We start from the raw sequence: 24,514 nt of genomic DNA, 5'->3' as shown, positions 1-24,514 counted from the left end.
TTACGTCTTTGAGGTTTGAATAGTGGTAAACATATTAAAGAAAGGTTTGTGTTGAAATTGTAAAATTAAAAATGATTTATAAAAACATGAAAAATCATATTTGCATACTGAGAAAATTGAAGTCTTAAAAACCATTGATCAAGCCTTCGGTGTTTCCTTGATATAATTATATATCAAAAAATCATTATGTGCACATTGCGGTAAGGGAAGGTAATGATCCATTAAATGGAATCTTTTAAATCTAATTTTTACTGTCAATCTTGTTTTCATATTTCAAAAATCTTATGACACGATAATCGAGGAAATTGACCCAACAAGTTGCTTTTTCAGTGGAGGTTTAAGAATAAAAATTTATGGAAACTGGTTTGATTCTGTAACCAACCACAGTATAATGATAAGTGTTGGTGACGTTCATATTGATTCGGTAAGTTTAAACATTCCAAAAATGCATATTCTCTGCAAACTTAAAATTGTATTGTTTTAATTTGGAAATTCTGGTAAACGTTCTTGTCTCTAACAAAAACATTGGTTGTGGAATATACTTTCAATTTGGATTTGTATAAACACATTGGGAATCCAGTAATTAAGGCCTCATCGACTAAAAGATTTTTATCTAGTCGATGCTGCAAACTCTAACCTGTCTTAAAATAGAAGGAACTTTGTAAACACACTTTACAGCAGTCCCCAAGTTTTAAAGCATGCTAAAATATGTAGCTTATTTGTAATACTGAGCATGCACCATGCACTAAAAAACAGACTTCCTGCTTCTTCGAATTTAAGATAGGAGGGAAGTTATAATGTTGGTGTTTTCATGTAAAAAGTAAATTGATGTTACATATAATATATGTTTGAGTTATATATGATTTAATTAGTGTCTAGAACAGGCCATGTATTATTGATTATCACTTTGAAAGTCATTTAAGACATTTTTTCGCAAAGAATCCCCATTTTTAAAAATAACAATTGTGTTACACCTTTACTGCCCTTAGAGAAATATCATTACCGTTGTAAACTTAAAACCTTGTGGATAATGATGTTTTGCGGGAATTATTTGATTAATATTTTAGATAATTCTATGCTTAATTTGTATATATAGTATACATGTTGTCATGCCTTAATCCAAGTTTCTAAGTTGACCATTTTCAAAAACAGATGTGTTCTTGATTTTTTTCATACATATGAATCTGTTAAGAAATTAATCAGTTCATTCTGAATTCTGCACTGAGTAAATCAATAGATATACATGTACCTAACGTTAGTTATTCTGGGTAGTTTTTTTGTGGTCACAATTTATATTTCTCTTTTTCACATTTCTTTAAAAATGAAATTTTGATCTGCAGCAGACCAGGTAAATAACAATTATTGGTCGTAATAATTAATAAAATTTAATCTTTGATCCAATATGTGCATGTTTTGAATAAGACGTACAGTTTTGATAAAAATTTAACAGAAAGGTAGCCACAAGATATCATTAACATATTTGATTTGCAAGAAGTTCACCACAACTATATAAGGCTTTGAATATTTGCTGGAAGTTGACCACACAAAGTTGCTAGACGTTTGCCACAAACTATATAAGGCTATCAAACTTTGAGGTAAGTCTGAATCAACCTTCATTTGCATTGTAAACTATTTGAAGCAACCTTGCCGCAACAGTTCGCCAGAAGGCTGATTTTTCAGTAAGGAAGAAGATTTTTTAATTCAATTCACTATGTATTTTAATGGTCTAATATAGATATATATAAATCGTCGTTTTCAACATTTGAACAAAGCTGTTCTCTCATTCGCACTTATATTCGGTCATCTTATTGTTTATTGTCTGGACTATCTAATACTTTTTTCTATTGGTATCTTTCACCCCTCTTTTCTGATTAATAACTTTTTGGTTGATATGATGGACCATTATAAAAATTCGGTATGCCAAAAATGTAAATTGTTCAATAGTGAGAAAAGAGTCTTAACAGAAAGGAGCAGTTTTGTTGTGATCAGATCGGTTTATTCCCTTAATGCCAACATCCTTTGATATACCGACAATTTACCTGTAAAATAATGTTGGCGTTCGAGGAATATGTGTAGGTAGTTATTACAACTAAAGTACATGCTTATCATATCAAATTATTAATACTAATTTAAAAGATATAGGTAAATTATAGGTAGCATAATCTAGTTCATGTCTGGCTAGTCTCAGATGTTTGTAAAGTTATTGAAAATATGTTTTTGCTGTTTCTGCTTGAAAAAATATGGATGCTCTTAAAATCAAACTTTGAATAGTATTGCATCATTAAGTTATCATGTGCATTATGTCCGGAGTTTCTTTTTTTACAAATTCTAAATTATTGATTAAGAATCTTTGGATTTTCCAATAATTCTGTAGTTGTATGTGGTGTAATATCCTACCATTAGATGATTTCTAGAAAATTTTTATCTCGTGATTACTGTGGTTTTATTTTGTTCAGTTGTTCTGGATATTTTTCTTGGTTCTTGGTTTATACATGTAATATATAATTTGTTTTAAATGTAAGTTTAGATTAACTAATAAATCAATTAAAATGATATGGAATTAAGTAAATCTCTAATATCCCGTTTTTTAGTTTGTAATATTTAACTACAATATCTTTTATATTTCTTATATTTGTTATGTTAACAAACATTTCCATTCCCAAAATTATTTTTTTCTGAAAAAAATGTATTTCTGTAAAATTTATAACTATTTCATTTCCCAAAATATACTATTTTTGCTTATACAAAAGTGATAAAATGTTGCAGGTTCACTAATTTTTCTGTTTTAAACAGTTTAAAACTTACAAAACATCTAAAATGTTATAAAAACACCTTCTGTTATTTGATAAACATCTATTGCTATATTTTTGTTGGTGTTCAAGTAAAAGGTAACATATAAAATGGTGGCATTCGAGGAAGACACCATCAAATCATATGTAGATAATCTGCCTTCTGTAACTCGAATAGTTTGTGATGGTATATCTTTTTAAATAAACTAATTTCTCTTTATTGTCATCTAGACTGAGACTAACTGGCACTAAGAATTATGCTTTTGTTAAATTTGAGAAAAATATTTGGACAAATTGTGGAAAATTTAACTCAGGTTAGTTTGATAGTACGGACTGGTCAATTATTCTTTTAATGCCCCACACAGATAGTAAAGGGGCATTATGTTTTCTGGTCTGTGCGTCCGTTCGTCCGTTCGTTCGTCTGTCCCGCTCCAGGATAAAGTTATTGGTCAATGTAGGTTTTGGTGAAATTGAGGTTCAATCAATTTGAAACTTAGTACACATGTTTCCTATGATATAATATTTCTAATTTTAATGCCAAGTTAGAGTTTTTATCCCAATTTCACGGTTTACTGAACATAGATATGTTTTTGTTTAGAGTGTCTTAAATCTAAATGACGATAGGCAAATATTAAAAGCGGAAAGAATCGAAAATATACCAAATAAAATAGATTCATATACCTTAATGAGGAAAAAAACAAACAGCGTGAAAAGGGCTGAAATAAAAGCATATAAAATATTTACCAGTATGATCAAGTTGCTTCGTTTATTATATATATATTTTTTTTTTTACATATATGTAATATTTTGGTCAAACTTCAACGTGGATTATAAAGGAAACTTTAACATTTTATTAAATATTTGTTTCAGTCTTGTAGAGTGAAATATTCTGGATCAATGTTGATTTGTCTTTTACCCGATTTGAAAAACGATTTGAACAAATCTGCCGAGTTTATAGTCGGTCAAATGACTGTATTATTAGACAACAATCCAGTCAAATCATTCACAATCATGATTTATCCTGACCCAGAATTAGACTATATAGACAATCACACCCAAAATATTGCCATGGCAGACAAACTTCTTGAACTAAAGGTACGTAAAATGTACTAGTACTATACTATACATTTCCATGAAAAATAAAGTTATTGTATCCATTTAGACTTTAAACGAATGTAATACTTCAGTTCAATACTTAGTTTACAGTAAACCCCTGTTATTTAACCTTATGTTCTGTTATAACTTATACAAATAAAACACAAGTGACATAACGATATACGTATACATAATATGTTAATGCCGACAGCCAATTATACATTATAATTGTTATACTTAAATGTAACTTACGGGAAGGAGAAAAAGAGTACAGTCTATCTTAAATAAAACAAATCGGTTAATATTGCTTAATGAGGAATTATAATGTAAATACAACGAATGACATCACGAACCTGCGACTTCCATAATTTATAGTATCTTAAAAATACCATTTTTGCTTTCAAACTATTTTTAAGGGTCGACACTGATTAACCTTACGGTACGAAACAGCGTCGGATGTCCTCCTGAAATTGTTAGATTTCTATAAGGAAATATTCTAAAAGTCTGCTGTATTGACTGCAATATTGACATATTTATATCAATTTCAACAAAACATCCAGAATTACCCTATAGATATACATATAGAAAATAATAGCCATTGACGCTTCAATCTTTGTAAAAGATTTGAAAGATACCAAAGGCCAATCAAACTAATAAATTAAATAGAAACCGACAAAACAAAAGCAAAAACCGAAAACGACGAAAAGACTTCGAAACACGAATCCAATCACAAATAGGGTTAAAAAGTATGAAATATATGATGATAGTTGTCAAAGGTACCAGAATTATAATTTAGTACGCCAGATGCGCGTTTTTTTCTACACAAGACTCGCCATGAAGTGTCGCGCAGATCAGAATATATAGTTATAAGGTCAAAGATGTACAAATAGGAAGCATTTGGGACTCAAAATTCCAAATGGTTATGTTAAATACGGCTAATGTAATCTATGTCTGGGATAAGAATGTCATTAGTATTTCGAAAAATCATAATTTTGTTAGCAGGAAGTTTATAAAAATGACCATATAATTGATATCCATGTCAACACCGAAGTGCTGACTACTGAGCTGGTGATACCCTGGGGGACGAAACGTCCATCAGCAGTTGCCCTGACCCAGTGGTGCAAATAGTTATCAAAGGTACCAGGCTGATAATTTAGTTCGACAGACGCCTGTTTCGTCTACATAAGACTCGTCACTGACGCTCAGATCAAAATAGTAATAAAGCCAAAGATGTACAAAGTTGAAGAGCATTGGGGACTCAAAACTCCAAAAAGTTATATCAAATACGGCTACGGTAATCTATGCCTTGGATAAGAAAGTCCTTAGTATTTCGTAAAATTCATAGTTTTGTAAACACGTCAATGAATATTTTAGAAAAAAAGACTAGGCAAATTGCTTTGCAAAAAGTAACTTGTTTTGAAAATGCATTTCTTACTCGGATTCGAAATTACAATTTTCATGATTTTTTTTTATTTCGCTAGGATATTTAAAATCAAATAAAATATCAATGCAAATAATGAGTCAACAAGTGTATATGTGTGTTTTAGAAGAAAAGCTTCAATCCTATTCGATAAAACAAAAATCATAATTGCTCACCTTAAATACATTTTAATTTGACTTTTTAAATTGAATACTGCTACAATGTGGAACATTCTTCATTTTTACATTGAAAGACTTGAAAAATGAAACATTCTCCAGTTTGGGGCACCTTTCGTTTTGATATTATAAATTGAAAAAATATGAAATGTTTCATAGTGGCACATATATAATTTTTCTATGGAAAGTCAAAATTGTCAATGTATACCAGTGCACTTTGTGTGATATTAACTATTCAATATTGTTGTCAAATTTGAGAAAGATTGATCTTTCATATATCGATTCACGTTGCCAAAAAAAAATGAAAAAAATGAAAAAATACTCCTAACAGGAGTTTTAAGTTTTGAGTTGAAAATTAAAACAGGTAATGTGAAGTTTATCAAGGCATTTCCTTGACGAAAAATGCAAATAGCCGTATAAATATGCATTGGTTAAACTTGTATTTTCTACAGAACAAATCATTTCAATCCTGTGCGTATCTGTTTCGCATGTTTTTTGTAAGATAATGAAAGCTTTAAGTTATTTAGTAATTCAAGATTTTGAAAGTCAGAATAAATATTTTTGGCATACATATAAATATATTTGGCATAGATATAAATATATTTGGCATAAATATACACGCGCTTCACGTCATGCATTTCAGGCTTGTCAGGTGTATAGTAATATTTTTTCAGGGGCGATATTTAAATTCTACAGCCAGGAAAGAAGATTATAGAATAGAAATACATGGATCACGTTGTCCTGTTTTGGATGTCCAGCAAACATTTCTGATATGTGACCTCTCAAACACAGTCTTTAAAAAAGATGTGCCACTTCTTGTTTCGGTAAATATTTGATAAAGCGTATTTAACAAACCTACACGAACCCCACCAGGAGCTCCGAAAGGGTAAGCAAATCCTGCTCCACATGTGGCAACTAACATGTTGCCCATGTTAGTACAAACCCGGTGATAACTGTTTGCTTGAGAAAAATAATTTCATTATAGCATGTTTTAAAGGGGCATTATCTGTCAAATTCATGTTCCCCGATTTGATCCAAATTCTCATGTTTTATTCATAACATACTAAAACGAATAATTTTTTATCTAAAATATGAATAGATAGTGACCACGAGCAATTGGATTTTTCAAGGTCTGTTTCATTTCAAACTTTCCTAATGATATGTTCCGGTACAGGGTCCACGCGGTTCCTCTTCGCCAGTCTCATATTTTATGCTTTTATCTCTGTTATTTTTGTTGCTGCTTCCGGTCAGTAATGGGACAAATTACATTGCAATGTAATGCATTATATTACAATTACTTTGACAAAACCATGCATTAAATAAAAATTACAATAACATGCATTTATCAAAATAAAGCATAATATTACTATTGCATTTGCAACGTAATGCATTGTATCAAACATTACATTTGTAAATGTTATAATTAAGAGCAAAAAAAAGAAAAACAAGTCACAAAAGATGATTAGATAAGCAAAAACTGTTCCGTATAAATATTAAATTTAAGTACTAAGTAAAAAGTCTATTCAATAAATACATTTAAACGTCATAAGGGTTTCGAGGAATATATCTGTATATAATATAGTATTATATTAGGTTCTTGTTTTTCTTTTTCAAACTCATGTTGTGCACAATATTGTTTTAAAACGATGCCTTTAACGGGGTCTTGATTAGATTACAAAACTTCTTGTCTTCTTATCTTAGTGTTTTCTTTAAATAGAAATTACAAGAGATGAAGTTTATTATCTATTTTTACTAATGTTATCTTCATTTTTAAAAATACACATTTGTTTTAATAATTCCAATCAAAAATATTTACTGAAAATCTCTTTACTAATTAAACAATTTACAAAGAGCTTAAATTAATCACCAATGGTGAATAGATAGATTCGTATTTTATGATAATGGTCAACTTTAATCATGACAAGGTATTCATTGATGTGTTGACAACAATAACACACTTTTACAGTAAGGATTATGTTCTAAATTCATCCAAAAAACTTAAATTCTTCTTTAGCTAAATTGCCAACAATCTGTAACAATACATAGTATGTGAAAAAATTAATGCCATGTAATGCAATGTAATGTAAGAAATTACACAGGAAACTTTTTTCTCAAGTAATGCATTTAATTACAATTACATGTAATCCAAAATTTGCTACGTTACACATTACATGCAATGACTTGGAAAACAATATTGTTATTTAAAAGTAAAATAACAAAAATACCGACTCACATGAAAATGAGAAGAGGTCGACAATGAGAGGGTTCGTTCCTACAGGAATGTCGACAATTAATTGAAAAGGTCAAACTCCAATTTTCAACAAATGGATTGTCAATACGAAACTTCAGCATACTAATCATTCGTTCCTCGGTGTAGCATGTTTTACCTTTTGGTTCACTATTAACAAAAAAAAGGCCGTATGGTATTAACTTATTTCAGAGAAGGATTGAGATTTAAAACTATCCAGAAGTTCTTTAGAAGAGGGACGAAAGATACCAAAGGGACAGTCAAACTCATAAATCTAAAACAAACTGACAACGCCATGGCTAAAGAGGAAAAAGACAAACAGAAAAACAATAGTACACATGACACAACATAGAAAACTAAAGAATAAACAACACGAACCCCACCAAAAAACTAGGGGTGATCTCAGGTGCTCCGGAAGGGTAAGCAGATCCTGCTCCACATGTGGCACCCATCGTGTTGCTTATGTGATAACAAATCTGGTAAATAGTCTGATTCGGTAGGTCACATTCATGAAAGGGAAGGGGACTGTAGTTACGACGTTAGAGTATATCAGAATCCAGATATGGTTAATACATAGAAATGTTAATATTGTCCTTCAACGAGTAGTTTATGTGCATTTAACACCGCATAAAAGGAAATACGTGACCTAATCTGAGAGGCAAACAATATCAACAAATTATTCGGATTGAGCTTTTACTAAAATGACTATGACCGAAGCAATTACATGTCCACGCGTAGTGTAGTTTATATAAAATTTCTTTTTTTTTCTTTATGACAAGAAAAGATGGAACTGTAAAACATTATTATATAAAAAAAAAGGATATGTGATATAATTGCCAATGAGACAACCATCGACAAAAGTTCAGAAGGAGTGAATATAAGCAATCATAGGCAACTATACGCCCTTAAATATATGAAAAGATTCAATTGAGAAACTTACGGCATAATTTATAACAAAACAATTTACGAGAAACGAATATGACAGAGATGAACCAACGACAACCACTGAACTACAGGCTCCTGACTAGGGACAGGTGATGTGGCGGGGTTAAACATGTTTGTGAGCGCTAAACCCTACCCCAACCTGGGACAGTGGTGTAACAGTACAACATAAGAACAAACTATAAGAACCATTTGGAAAGGACGTAATTCATCAGATGAATGCAAATAGAAATACATCTTACAAAAACATAAAGTGGACGTTGACGGATACTTATGCATCCCTGCAACAAAAGGACATTAAGTACTACCGTTATTGAAGCGATACTCACAAAACTATGTATACACATTAAACTATTGAATATTACAGAAAGTATACTTTACATATTGAGCAATACCATAATTTAAAAAAAGGTGAAAATGTGTTTTATTTCAGGATTGAGAATTGTTGTTCCCCTTATGTATAATAAGCAATGTGTTAATGATTAGAGATATGTAAAAAAAAAAACCTACCTATACCTTATCGTTCAGTAAAATAATGTTTTCCTTAACATTATGTACATGTCCGAGCCTCATACCCAAACAAAAATGAAATAAGTACAATTCACGTATATGTTACTTTGCGATGTACGTGTACTACACATTAAAGAGTTAACAAAAATGATAATATTCATAAAAATTAAATAAAACACACTTTTTTCTGTGTCGTTGAATGCATAAAAGGATCTGCAGAGTTTATATAGTAATAAACAAAAAAATGAAAAATACATCATTGTTTTTATTCATATAAAGCACTTATTTAGTATTGTTACATATATACATTTATTATCGTTTATTTGTTCTCCTGAAGGTATCTGTTGGTGCTAATTGGAAGACTGTTCTTGAACACATAAAGATTTACCATGTAAATTATCGTCAGAATCAATTAAAGAACACAGTTATTGGGATTGTTTTGGGCATATTTGCTGTTTTGATTTTAGGTCTTATATTTATTAAGCGCCGGTATCATTTAGGAGGGTTTCATAAAAAGATTTCTGTTAGATATCTCAACAACCAAGAAGATAGAAATATGATAGGTCCACAAAATGAAACAGGTAATAAGATATATAGTTATTATAAGTTATTTTGTAAAGTACAAATCACTCTCATACTAGTTGGAGGTTTAGCATGCTGTAAACCAGATTTAATGAACCAGTTTCTTTCGTTTGGTGAGAAGCTACTAGTATTTAGTTCTTTTTTAGAAATTTGTTCCAAGCACACTTAAATAAGTTATGTGCGTTTATAATAAGATAGACAGGCTGAGAAACATCAAATAAATGATAAGGTGTTTACTTATTAAATTCAAGAGTACACATGCTTGTCAGTGGATGATATTACCGAAACGTAAGATTACTTGCAAAAAACATTCCTACAATATATATCAATTTGTCATTTATTTATCCTCATGGAAAAAATGAGGTAAACGTCAAGAATAATTAAGGCAATAGATAAAAAGAATAATGCTCTCAACTTCGTACTTTATTTGGTTTTGTCAACGTTTTTTAATTTGGGCGTCACTGATGATTCTTTTGTAGACAACACACGCATATAATGGGGTACCCAATTTTAATCCTGATATCTTTAATGAGTTTATTTTTAAAAAAAACTGATGATAAAAAAACTATCAGCATATTAAAATTTATTACAAAGTTAAATAGCTACTGTTTTAGTCTTTGGATACTAGACCAAACATTGAGACAATATACATGCAATGAATGTTTATGTATATCAAATTTCATTATACTTACATCCAAATCCAAATTTGGAGACAGAAACTAAATATTGATATCCCGGATGTATGTATTATCTAAAGATATTGAAGCTATTAATTTCGTACAAGTAGTTACACATAATTTATTACAGCCTTATCTAGATATAGTAATGAAATTTAAACCTCTTGAAAATGATATATTAAAACTATAATTGTTTACAAATGCAATATATTTATCTTAACAAAATTGGCTTTACAATATTCAAGAGTGAGTATTCTTGTCCAACCGGACACAAATGTTTCAAATTCATTCTGATTCAACTATTTATGTATTAGGTAATTCGCCGGCACAAGTTACGCTAAGATATGAACAAATAGATAGCACTCCATGGGTGTTTGTTGAAGAGGCTACACAGAATCCTAATCCACGATTTGACGCTTCTGAAATTGCAGACATTCTGAAGCAGCACAATATCTTTATTGAACGCGATTTGGTTAGACTTCGGCAAGATATTGGCCAAGGTCAGTATTGTATGATCCTTTTAACAATATTGTTTATAGTTTTTCAGTCTTTTTATATTACTTTACATAACAAACCCATTAAATACTGTTCAAGCACAGAAAAAAATGAAATTCAAAAGGTATAACCTTATGAGTAGATTCTGTCTAATTCTCTGAAATATGATGCAATGTTAATCAAAACTTTCATCTCAAAAAAGAAAAAAAGAAAAACGTTATATCTTAAATTCTATTCCAATATATTAATGACGTTCATAAACGGATGATTCCTTATGGGTGTACTTACATCTCATGTGTACTGTTGAACAAGAAATTTGATATGCTTTTTACACAGTAAGACTTTTATGGTAATATTCTAAACAAAGCACAAATCTGTTGTCATTCACCTTAAAAACTAGTCAAAACTTTAAACAGACTTATAAAGATGGGTTATAGTTACGATACTATTGTCATGTCATTAAAGATGGCATTTTTGGAATAATATGATTCACTAATAGAGTTATTGTTTCGGAAATTAACACATGTATGTTCAATCCAGTTGATGGTATGATACGGGTTATGTTTTCTCGTGTATGTTATGATGGTATGATCCTAAACCACTTGATGGTCAATTCAGGTCTTAGATCATTTTGAAATCAATCGCATAAAAGCTGTTGCGTGCATATAGGTAACGGGAGATACTAGCGCTGTCGAGGCATCTTGTCAGACTCTATTATGAGCTCTTTCTATTTCCAAATTTTCCCATGATTTAGACTGATGATATTATGAGTGGCAGCGGTATACTACTTCTACATTTTAGAAAGAAAATCATGATATGAAAATGCAGCTACTTATTATTCACATTTTTTCATTTAATTTCCTCTAAATAAGTTATGACTTTATTCACAGGGAATTCGGTATGTGTACACAAGGGGTATCTTTCATCAATGGAAAATAGGGAAAAACAACTTGTTGCCGTCAAAACTGTTCTGAGTAAGTAACAAATATATCAGGAAAAAGCTATACATTACAAAAAATTTTCAGTTTTGTTTGTTTTGTTTATTTTGTGTTACATAAGTCATCTTAGTGTGTAGAAGTAATTTGATATACAAAGAGCTGGCATGTCAGTTAACTGATAGTAGTCTGTTGTTATTTATGTATTATTGTCATTTTATTTAATTTCTTTTGTTACATCTTCTGACATCGGACTCGGACTTCTCTTAAACTGAATTTGAATGTGCGTATTGTTATGTGTTTACTTTATGTCCCAAGTCAGGAGCCTCTGGCCTTTGTTAGACTTGTATGATTTTTATACGCCCTTCTGTCCGTCTATCCGTCTGTCCGGCGTAAACATGTCGCACCGTAACTTGAGAACGACTTATCCAAATTTCATGAAACTTATTATAGTAGTTTCTTATTATGGTCAAATGATCTGTATACTTTTTGGTGAACATAAGATTAAAACTATTTGAGTTACGGCACTTAGTAACTAAAACAGGGGGGTTTCACATGTCGCACCGTATATCAAAAACGATTTTTGATTATTGCTTAAAACTTTACACAATTCATAGTTATATTAATCTTAAGATCTGTATACTTTTTGGTGATGATTTAAAATTTCATTTTTGAGTTGTGGTATTTTGTAAAAAAAAAAGGGGGAGGGGGTTTTTACATGTCGCACCGTATCTCAAAAACGATTTATGATAATTGCTTAAAACTTTACACACTTCTTTGTTATATTAATCTTAACATCTGTATACTTTTTGGTGATGATTCAACATTTTATTCTGCAGTTATTTAGTATTTTGTGAAAAAGGGGGAGGGTTTTTTTACATGTCGCGCCGTATCTCAAAAAAAATTTATGATTATTGCTTAAAACTTTACACACTTCTTTGTTATATTAATCTAAAGATCTGTACACTTTTTGGTTTTGATTCAAAATTTTATTTTAGTGATATTTAGTAAAAACAAAAGGGGGATGGGGTTTCATATGTCCCTCCGTATCTCAAAAACAATATATGGTTATTGCTTAAAACTTTCTCTGAAACTATTTATGATTATTGCATAAAACTTTCACACAATTAATTTTAGTTTCTTGTGTATAATTCGGGGTTTAGCATGACGTCCATTTTCACTGTACTAGTATACATATTTTTAAGGGGCCAGCTGAAGGACGCCTACGGGTGCGGAAGTTTCTCGCTACATTGAAGACCCATTGGTGGCCTTCGGCTGTTGTCTGCTCTATTGTCGGGTTGTTGTCGCTTTGAAACATTCCCCATTTCCTCCTTATTTTTAACTTTTCAATTTCTCAGAAAGTTAGAGGTGTTGACTTTTTTTTATTTCAACACTACATCCCAAGTAAAGAGGAAAGGCCAAGTGTAGATATAAACAGACCTGTCGCCCCTTCCCCATTTGTACGCTACACATAACATGAATTTAAGTACCCACATTTAGATCAATTAAAACATATGTAAAAGGAAAATAGAAACAAAAAAAAAGATCAAAACCTGATATGTAAAAAGGTTCTAGCACTGAGCATTCTAATTATCTTTGCTAAATGTCCTAACTCAAGGTAGCCATATTTCTTTACTTCCTTTATTAGCGAAGAGCCGAGGTAGGACTTTCTTTTTGAATTCTTGAGCGTACACATTTATATGGCATTCTGATTTTAAATATATTCAATCAATTGTCTTCCAATGCTTATAATGGTCTATAATTGTAGAATCCGGAAAACAGGACATTAATGCCCTCCTGGATGAAGCTATGATCATGAAAGATTTTGATCATTCCAATGTGTTGTCACTACTTGGCATTTCAGTCGCTCCTGGTAAATTCCCGTTGATTATTTTTCCATTTTTGGCGAATGGTAATCTTCTGTCTTATATTCAAAGAGATGATAATGTAAGTTATAATAGATGTCATTTTTATTCTTGGTGTTGTTAACTGCTTCAAGAGTGACAGGAACGCATACTATATGCTTGGTTGATCGAAATTCATTATAATGATACATTATTCATTTTAAAGTGACATTGTATGTTTTTCTTTTATTTAGTAATAAATAAATTAGTTTTAAGTACTGAAAGTATTTATGACCTCGACCTCAAGCATTAAATTGAATGTAGAAATATGGGCATACTAAAACTGTCCTTCAGTTTGGCACCCCTTTGGTTGAGTTAAAAATATAAACGCAGACACGTCCACTAGGGTGATATGAAAAATTATTACAAAATTAATCAAAGCACAATTTTTAAGAAAAAATAACACTTCTCAAGATAACAATTGACGCGAGACCAGAAAAGTTATTATTTAAAGCTTATACTTTCGGCTGGTTATTTTCTATAAATAGACTATCGAAATAATCATAAAAGAACAAACAATAAAAATCAGCACAGAAAAAAGCGTTTAACATAACGGTATATTATATTACAAAACAGAATAAATGACAAATAACATCATAGAAAACATCACAACAAACTTGTTCGCAGCTATTGAAAGCAAGCTTATACTATTTTTGTTACTTTGCTTTTTTTCGTATACTATTAAATATTAAATTTTTATTCACATATCAGTTTTAAGAAATTAATCTTTCGACCAAATGAAATGCATGCTAGAATCACCACACTCTCAATTGTGTCCGACATGAATTTTGAGAAGATCTCCTCAAATATATAAAAATGTTTGCGCTTTGTCTGACAAAATTATCAAAATTATTTCATGGAAAAACTTCTTAACTGTACGACATATAAATTTGTTATAAAAGAGAGATACCGAACATAATGAATTTATTTTTAAACCACAAAATTAGGCTAGAACATGAAACAAAATCACCTTATAATTATGAGAATAGCAGGCCAGATGTCAAATCCACATGAGAATATAGTCTATACAAAAATATAAGAAAACAAAGTAAATTTTAGTAAAAGTATATTTTAGTTGCAATGATATCTGAGTATCGAATGATTATAAAGTGTAGTTATGATAAAAGGAATAAATACATTTTTCGTTTGTTCGTTGATCTTCTTTTTTTTTTTTTAAATCTTATCAAAAATGCTTTAGTTTTATTGACATCCATACAGGTGCAATCTTGCAAAGACCTGATGACCTTTGGACTAGATGTTGCCATGGGTATGGAATATCTTTGCAGCTTAAAATTTGTACATAGAGATTTATCAGCAAGAAACTGCATGTAAGATGTACCACATACATTTCACATCACCCCAAAACCCTCGATGTAGTTAAAATTGTAAAAATGTATAATATGAATTCTCTTATGGTTATATATTACTTTAATGACGAAATATTTCTCGTATCACGTTGTAGGTAATATAATACAAAAAAGTGATAAAAAAAACTGCGTTTATTTGATTGGCTTATCCCGCATTGATCGGCGATATAATGACATTCCTATTATCTATTCGCTAGGTCACGTATTTCATGAACATTTCGTCAATGGCAACGAGCCTATGTAATTTTTTCAATAATATACAAAACACTCAAGCTTATCACCTTGAAAAATTCTTTTTGACAAATTTACGTTCTGAAGCGTACAAAAAGTTTTAAAATGTTTGAAGTTAAAGTTGGACGCCGAAACATATACCATCATGCTGGCATGTGCAACAGGCTATATCAACGATTCCCAGATTTTTTTATTGTACACAATGAAAGTGTTAACCATAAGAGAAAAGGGTATAACATCTCGTGCGAATTTGATATCGCTTGCTATTAACTCTCGTCAAGTTCGTTATTTAATTTAAATGGTAATAGTAAACTCGACGAAGGCTCGTTTATTATTATATTGAAATTAACGAACTCGAGTTGATAGCAAGCTTTGTCATATTCTTACTCGTTATGAAACCTAAAACTACGGGTTTTCATCTTTTGTTTTTGACGATATTAGAAAAAGGTATATTAGAATATATACAAGTTAGTAGATGAATGAATCAGTTATGAAAAGAAGTGACTTAGCAAGCAGTTGACAAGTTATGGATGAAATGTAACTTATTATAAAGATGATTTTTTGGAACACTCTTCCCACGTTCCTAGAATTGACTTTATCGAATAAGCCCGAGGCATAAAGTTAAAAAGAAAAGTTATAAATCCGGAAATCATAAAGACCAGAAGGGCCTATATAGAACATACACTGTTAATGTACCTTACAGGGTGGATGACAACTTACAGATTAAAGTCGCAAACTTTGGGCTGGCTAGAGATGTATATACACAAAACGTATATAGCAGTGATAACAAGAAAACGTTACCAGTGAAATGGATGGCTCCTGAAAGTTTGAAAAATGGGATCTATAGTACACAATCAGACGTCGTATGTATATGAACAATTTTTTCTGATTCAATTACTAACGTTATTCACATTTGTTTACATTGCTGTATAGATATAATGTTCTATGAAAAGGCACATGTATTATTGATACATATATAATACAATGGCATTTTATATTTTGGTGCGATTGGTCTGCATCATATGAAACTACCAATCGTTTACAAGCATTCCGCTTTTGGTAATTGTAGCATTGCAACTGACATGTTTTAGAATTTTTAAATATATATATGTATAACTGAACATCAAAAAATATTAAACAAACGTATGTTTGAGCCTCGACATCGACATTGACATTTTTGTCAAATAAGAGAACAGATGAGCAAACCGTTAATATAGTTTATCATCATTAGATCAATGGGGAACAATTCGAAACTACTTTAATTCAGTAGTTGTCGTTTGTTTATGTGTTACATATTTGTTTTTCGTTCATTTTTTTACATAAATAAGGCCGTTAGTTTTCTCGTTTGAATTGTTTTACATTGTCTAATCGAGGCCTATTATAACGGACTATTCGGTATGGGCTTTGCTCATTGTTGAAGACCGTACGGTGACCTATAGTTGTTAATGTCTGTGTCAGTTTGGTCTTTTGTGGATAGTTGTCTCATTGGCAATCATCCCACATCTTCTTTTTTTATACTACTGACTACGTTAAAACATATTACAGTTTCACATGGATGGCATATCTCACAATAAAATATTTTGTTTATAACAAAAGTTTGCGACTCTAAAAAAGGACATCGGGTCTTCAACACAAAAAAATATAACAGCAGTATATAACTTTTAATAAGTGAGTATATCATTTTATTCAAGAACTTACAGCACAGAGCTAAATATCTAATAAATATCTATAAGTCTAACCATTTCAAACTTTGGGATTCTTCTTTAAACACTTTCTCGTTTTAATAATTAAAAAGATTTCATTAAATATGCAAATGAAGACATTTTATTGATATATATTTATGTTGCATCATTATAATGCGATTTAGTGATATACTACAAATAATTTAAAATTATTTATTTATTGTAGTGGTCGTTCGGTGTAGTTGTTTGGGAATTAATGACAAGAGGTTCCGCTCCTTATTGCGACATTAATGATTTTGACATGCGTAATTACTTACAGTCTGGCGAGCGCCTGAAAAGAACTGATTTCTGCCCACCACAATTGTAAGTTAAAGGATACAGTACTTATTGATAAGACAACAATCTGCAATGTATGCAAGTTTGAAGTGCCACATGTGGAGCAAGATCTGCTTACCCTTCCGGAGCACATGAGAGCACCCCTAGATTTTGGTGGGGTTCGTGTTGTTTATTCTTTAGTTTTATGTGTTGTGTCATGTGTAATTTTGTTTGTCTTTTTGTCTTTTTCATGTTTAGCCATGGCGTTGTCAGATTATTTTCGATTTATGAGTTTGACTGTCCCTCTGATATATTTCGTTTATGATGTATACCATTAATTTCATACAAGTGAGATGTTAAGCTAGTTATAAAACCAGGTTTATAGTTGATTCCTTATTTAAGGACTTACAGAATGATAACATTGCTAACACAGTAGCTACTAGGCGGACAGTTTATTGGCGACTTTGTCCACAATCAGTGGAATTTCCTCATTAGTAGTATACATAAACGTTATACACATTTGATCGCGCAGACACATTATTTGTAATGAATCAAATGTCCAAATGCATGTAAAGTTATGATAATAGAGCATAAGAAAAACTTACAGAGTGCCATCAAACCAACTGTTTTGGTCTAATTATCTACTACTTAGATTCGTTATTTGTTCATTTGAAACTAGTTGAATGAAATCACATTGGAATAACATTGATAATTTGTCTTCCAATCTTAATTCACACGATGCGCATTTTGACAAATAATGTCTTTCATTGATTTTTGAGGTCATAATATTTGAAAATCCTACACCTTGTACAGACGTTGAAGAGATTGTGCTAACTAAACGGGACACAAGTTTTACATAACCCGGGCAATGAATCAGAGTTATACATGACGAAGATATACTCTTTAATTTATAATAATTTTTAAAGTTTTAAAGCAGCTAACTTCAATATAACAATATCTGTATTTTCAAGTCAGTACCTTTGATTACCAACACAATACCGGCAAAGATCAACCTATGGGTAAATTAACTCATCAATGATAACAGGATTTAATTTTGTATTAACGCCAGACACGAGTTTCGTCTACAAAAGACTCATCAGTGACGCTCGAATCCACAAAAGTTAAAAGGCCAAATAAAGTACAAAGTTGAAGAGCATTGAAGACCAAAATTCCTAAACGTTTAGCCAAATCATTGAACAGTTTCAATTATACTGCACTTGATGAGAAATTCGACAAATAATGACTCTTCTGTGATGATCGATCCAAATTATTTAAAACTCTTGCAAATCACGAACAAACCACACTGGGACAGATATATTCTATAATTTAAAAAGATTCATACCACCAAATGTCAATGAACAATATCCGTATGTTCATGCAATTAACAACGTCTAAGCTATCCGGCTGATGATACCTTCTGAGACAAACAGTCCACCAGCAGACATTTTGACCAAATGGTATGCGTAGAACATTACATTTAACGGTACTACACAATTTACTGCACCAGATGTATAGCTCTTTTTAATGTAGTATTTACTCTTGTATGTGTTTACTCATATGTCTTGTGATTTTTTTGTCTTTTTGACTAGATATGATTTAATGCTGAGATGCTGGGAATCAGACCCTGACGACAGACCAACGTTTCAGGAGATAAATCAGAGGATCACTGGATTAGTAGAACATAGATTGTACAATGTTAAATGACGGAGAATTTATAAACAAATACCTTTATACACTAGAATATAATTTTCATTTCGAGAGTCTGTTCCCAAAGGTTCAATGTAAATATTTTCTCACTTATTGTTCACTTTGTCTGACACAAATGATACCCCTGCTGAAAAAGAACTACTAGTAATTATTTATTTTACACTATGTATGACGATCTATCTTTTATTTTTATTCAGAGTTCTACACTTGTAGGACTGAATGTCGAGCACTCTAGTTTTAGTTTTCACTCAGTTCAATTTTATATTTCCAGTGGTCTCGAAGTTTAAATTCCTGGTATTGAATAAATATTTGACAATACTAAAATATCTTATTTATTGCATTGGGCACATTTTGAAAATATTTGAAATAAATGGGGAAAGTATAGGACACAAACGATGACCCTTTTTGCATATGACATTATAAATGGACATTACTAAATTTGGTCAGAGACGTTACCCAATTACGTATTTTGTCTAACTTTTGTGATAATTAGCATTGTTAATAAGTTTCATAACATTTCGTTGAGATAAACATAAGTTAGAGGATGAAAAAACTAAAAATTCAAAACAAAATTTAGGGACATGACTCTAGAACGGAAAAGGACATACCACGCAAATTTGTAATTGATTTGAGTTTTGTGCTAATAAGTATGGTGTATAAGTTTCATAACATTTGGTGGAGGCAAACATAAGCTAGAGAAAGAAAACTCAATATTCCTCTATTGCTCATGAATATAGGGGCATAATTTTTTATGATTAAGGTGACCCCACCAAAATTCAGACTTGATCTGTGTTATGTGGTAAGAAGCATTATGTATAAGTCCCATAACATTAAGCTGAGGCAAAACAAAGTAAGAGAAAGAAAACTAAAAATTGAACAATTTTTCCATTTGTAAAGGAGCATAATTTTTGAATGGTTAAAGTGACCCCACCAACATTCAGACTTGATCTGTGTTATGCGGTAATTTGCATTTTGTATAAGTTTCATATTATTTGGATACGGCAAACTAAAGTTAAAGAACGTAAACAAACTTTGGAACGTATGGACAAGTGTAAAACTGTATGCCTTTCTACAGCGGGCATAAACACTAACAATAACCAAGACCATTTTTGTCACCATGGTTATTGAAGGAATGTAGTGCATGCCCACAAATGATAGTCTAGTTGCTAACAAATGCAACTAGAGGCTTTCAGAGAAACAGCTAACCGGATTGTTTATCATATTTATGTTCTGGCATTCAATGTCACAAGGACCATAACTCCTGAAAGGTAAAACTGATAAACATCAATATAGATCTCGACTTCCATTTTGTCAAATGTAACAACCAATTAAATTTTATAAAGCATTAGTTGAACAGTCCATGAGTTGAAGGAAAAACCATTTTTCAATCTTTCAAGAACAACAACTCTTTCGACGGTGAAGGTGAAAATCTTCAATAACAAGCTTGACCTCTATTTTGACACCAATAACAACACATTAAAAGCGGTTCATGAGTAAATGCATTGACACTGTTTGGCAGTCACCCTCCTGCCATACATCCCAAAATCAATAACCAAATTTTTGCCAGAAGGAAAGAAATCTCACTATATGCTCTTTTTCTTTAAAAAGATATTATTTATGTATGTCAAAACCGATTCTAAAATACGACATGGGCAATGCTGTGTCAGTCAGATTTCTACTTAACCAAATTGTCTCCCTATTATTTATACTGATTTTTTTTTCGAAGAAAATGGTAGTCATTGACTTTAGTAGAGGTTTAATTGAACAATATCCGTACTTTCTTGTCAGTACCGTAAAACTATGATTTTAAGCACAAGTAACAATAGGAAAAATCTTAACCATTCTTTTAATTATAATGGTGATAAATTAGAGCAAATGGAAAAGTTTAAATTTCTTGGTAATATCATTAGTCAGAATGGAAATCTTATTCATTCAGCACAAGAATTAGCCAAAAAATCTATGAAAGTAATGTATTCTATAAAAACATATTGTAATTCGATTCATCAGACTCCTGTAAATTTGTCAAACCATTTATTTAACTCTCTCGTCAGACCAATATTAACTTATAACAGTGAAATATGGTATATGGATGCATACTCATCCTTTTATAAAGCTTCAATTAAAGGAGATAAAAATAACAAAAAAGTAGATACTCTAAATTTCATTGACAAAAGTCCACCTGATAAAGTACTAAATAAATTTAATAAGTTAACTTTAGGAGTAAAAAAATGCTCTTGCAATATAGCTGCTCGATCTGAATTAGGCAGCTACCCTATTGATTGCTTTATAAAAAGACAAACTCTTCTTTTTCATGATAGACTATTAAGGGAAGAAACTAGTCCCTTACTAAAAGAGACACTAAATTTGGCAAAAACTTTACATAATGCAGGTATTTATTCTTGGTACTCCTATGTAAATCATGTCAGAAGTCAAAATGATTTAGAAATTGTTAACCAAAATAAGGATAAAAATAATAGGCTAATATACAAACAAAATCTAGAAAACTCCTATGAAAATTTATACAATGATAAAATATTAAATTTACAAGAGAATAGCAAACTCCAACTTTTTAAAAAAAATAAAGAAAAGCTATAACTTTGAACCATACCTACTTTCTCAAAACTTTGAATATAGACAACTAATTTCTAAATTTCGAATAAGTGACCACTGCTTATTAATAGAAACTGGAAGATACAGGAAAATTCCCAGAGATTTAAGACTATGTACACATTGTGATGTACTAGATGATGAGTTTCATTTCTTTTTTAAATGTAAAATAAATGAACAATTAAGAAAAGAATTTTTAAATGAAAATAAATATAATAACTTAAATGATATAGATAAATTAAAACATATTCTCAATCCTGAAACAAAACAGGACACTTGCAAATTAGGCTCCTTTTTAAAAAAGTCACTAAGACTGAGGGCAGGGAGTCCTTGATATAATTTGAATCTCTTATATATATATATATATATATATATATATATTGATTTAAAAAAAAAAAAAGACAAATTATAGTTCAAAGTGTGTCCATTGTTTATTTTCATTGTTTTATGTAAACTGTATATTATGTATAATGTTTTAAGCCATTGGTCCATATGGGCGTAAAGTGCTTTTCAATAAAGTATAAGTAATGATCTACTGATCATACCCTCGAGGATTATCAGACCGCTAGCAAATGTATCGACGAAATTGTAGTATTGATATTCAACTGTGCCATCTTTAATTCACCAGATGCATACTCTTATATCCATTACACATTTTACACATAAATAATATGATACAAATAAAGACAACAGTAGTATACCGGTGTTCAAAAGTTATAAATCGATCGAGAAAAACAAATATAATGCTTTCCTTTTGGAAATTTAACAAAGACAAAACGCAAACATTTCAAAATATAAAAATTAGTCGAAATAAAAGGACGGAGAAATTTGTTAAGAAACACTTTTATATAATTCTAATTTTAATAATTCGTTTCAAAGAAGTCAAGAGATGGCGTACTACTATTTGGCACAGATAATTGTATTTCTTTTAAAGTTAATTGTTTGATATAAATCTCTTGAAACAAAAGGGAAGTGAAATACATTTTGTATCCAATGAAAATCAGAAAAAAAGATAAATACGACACTTAGTAATTCTTCTTCCTGTAAAGTGTTGATAACATTCAGATTGTTTTAATAAAGAAAAACAAATGTTTGACTCGATTAAGAAAAACTCGTACAAACCTTTTAATTTCCTGTCTGTCTCGGTGTTACACAGGTGCTTCTAGAACGAAAGAAATAACTTGGAGATGAAGAAGATAACCTATAACACTGATGATTAAAACATTTCTCAGTGGTGTAAGTTTGTAGTATTTCTTTTTTTTTTCTCGAAAGTTCTGTCTCTGTGTGATACAGGTGCTCCAAGAAAAGGAGAAAATAACTAAGAGAAAACAAGCTAGAACTCTCTGATGATTTTAATCAATTCTTCAGTGGTGCAAGTTTGTGGTTAAAAGGAAGTAAATATAGATCGCTGGCGCCACCTAGATTTTACATCCAAGATAATAGGTAGAAGTAAATTTATTTTCTGCTGCCTTGGTAATTAGAAATTAAAATTGAAATAGTGAGAAATGAGTGTTGGCCATTGGTGTAGAAATAGCGAGAAATTTAGAGAAAACTCTCTAAGACTAGCAAGATTTTCTGTGCCAAATTAAGCAAGGGGTGTTCTTCATTCATACTATTTCGAAAGTTCCGGAACCGTTGAGTACCCTTAAAAAATGCCATTTTTCTATCAAAAAAGCTGCGGCACCATATGTGTTTGACCATTGCAATTACACCCAAAGGTGTTGATAATTCAGAATTCGAAATTTTTTTTAATGGATCTTTGATAGTGAAAAGGCAGGACCAAATAAGGCTACCATTATCGCCTATGTAAATAATTACTTCCTTGAAGCCTTGTAGTATTTTATTTTCGAGTGGTGCGAGTTCCGTCTCTATGTGATATGCGTGGCGTGCATCGAGAAAGGAGGAGTTAACTAAGGGAAAAAGAAAACAATCTATTGATTTAACACTTTTCTTCGAGTTTATTTTACCGTATACCGGGTTATTTTCGCGGGTGTAAATTTTCGCGATTTTCATTGAAATGGTTTATTTCGGCGGTTATTATTTTGGCGGATTCAAAACTTTTATCAATAGCTTTGCATATACACTTTTAAACTGGAGGAACTTATTTTGGCGATTTTGTTCCATCTGCGAAAATTAGCCCGCTATATTTGATATTTACCTTAAGTGGTGTGAGTTTGATAAAAGGATTTGGTTGTAATAACCTGTGAGAGTGTTTGAGTGGTGCGAGTTTACCGTTAACAGGGGCCTAGTTGTCATAAATGCAAGATAAATTGAATACAAAACCAATTCCGCCTGCTTATAAAACGTATACGACAAGTAACCAGCTACGGAACTTTATTTAGGGTTTAATCAATTAAGCTACGCTAAATAAAGCAATTACTATATGAGGTTATAAAGTACATTACATACACTAACTATTTATTATCAACCGGCTAAAAATGTGGTCTAAAAACTAAATAGTATAGATGGTAAAGCTTACCTTGTGCAATTAAAAAGAAACAAATACATTGTATTGGACTAATATAACACTTTTTTAGTTTAAACATATTTGATTATAGTGGATTGGGTAACAAGTTTTGCAACTTATATTAATCCCTGTTCACTTTGCGGGTGCGAGTGCTGCCTTGTAGCGGCATTAGCCTCCTCTTTTTCGAAATCTACAAGGGTGTCTTTAACGTGCAAGAGATATGGCTCTCTCTTAACACGGGTCAGCCATTTATCGTCCCCTTCCGACGTACTATCGTCGTTTCCTCAAGACCATACTCGCAAATGATGTCAAGGGAGAGCCGAAAATTGAGTTTCTGAAATTTTCATCCCGAACGAAAATCGAAC

General features: G+C 31.1%; 1 protein-coding gene across 1 annotated transcript in view; it reads left to right on the top strand.

Moving 5' to 3' along the window:
• LOC139485729 (hepatocyte growth factor receptor-like) overlaps positions 1–19,399 on the top strand; it is a 34,173-nt gene extending 14,774 nt beyond the window's left edge. Inside the window, exons 7-17 of the mRNA XM_071270377.1 lie at positions 331–424; positions 3,660–3,884; positions 6,155–6,304; positions 9,518–9,761; positions 10,754–10,939; positions 11,825–11,908; positions 13,638–13,816; positions 14,992–15,101; positions 16,075–16,234; positions 17,280–17,416; positions 18,958–19,399. Of these exons, the coding sequence (XP_071126478.1) occupies positions 331–424; positions 3,660–3,884; positions 6,155–6,304; positions 9,518–9,761; positions 10,754–10,939; positions 11,825–11,908; positions 13,638–13,816; positions 14,992–15,101; positions 16,075–16,234; positions 17,280–17,416; positions 18,958–19,072 (1,684 nt within the window). The 3' untranslated portion in view covers positions 19,073–19,399. The remainder of the gene's footprint in view (positions 1–330; positions 425–3,659; positions 3,885–6,154; positions 6,305–9,517; positions 9,762–10,753; positions 10,940–11,824; positions 11,909–13,637; positions 13,817–14,991; positions 15,102–16,074; positions 16,235–17,279; positions 17,417–18,957) is intronic.
• The last annotated feature ends 5,115 nt before the right edge of the window (positions 19,400–24,514 follow it).

This window comes from Mytilus edulis, chromosome 1, assembly GCF_963676685.1.
Source record: "Mytilus edulis chromosome 1, xbMytEdul2.2, whole genome shotgun sequence".
Classification (NCBI taxonomy): domain Eukaryota; kingdom Metazoa; phylum Mollusca; class Bivalvia; order Mytilida; family Mytilidae; genus Mytilus; species Mytilus edulis.
This window is presented reverse-complemented; position numbering and strand designations above follow the sequence as displayed.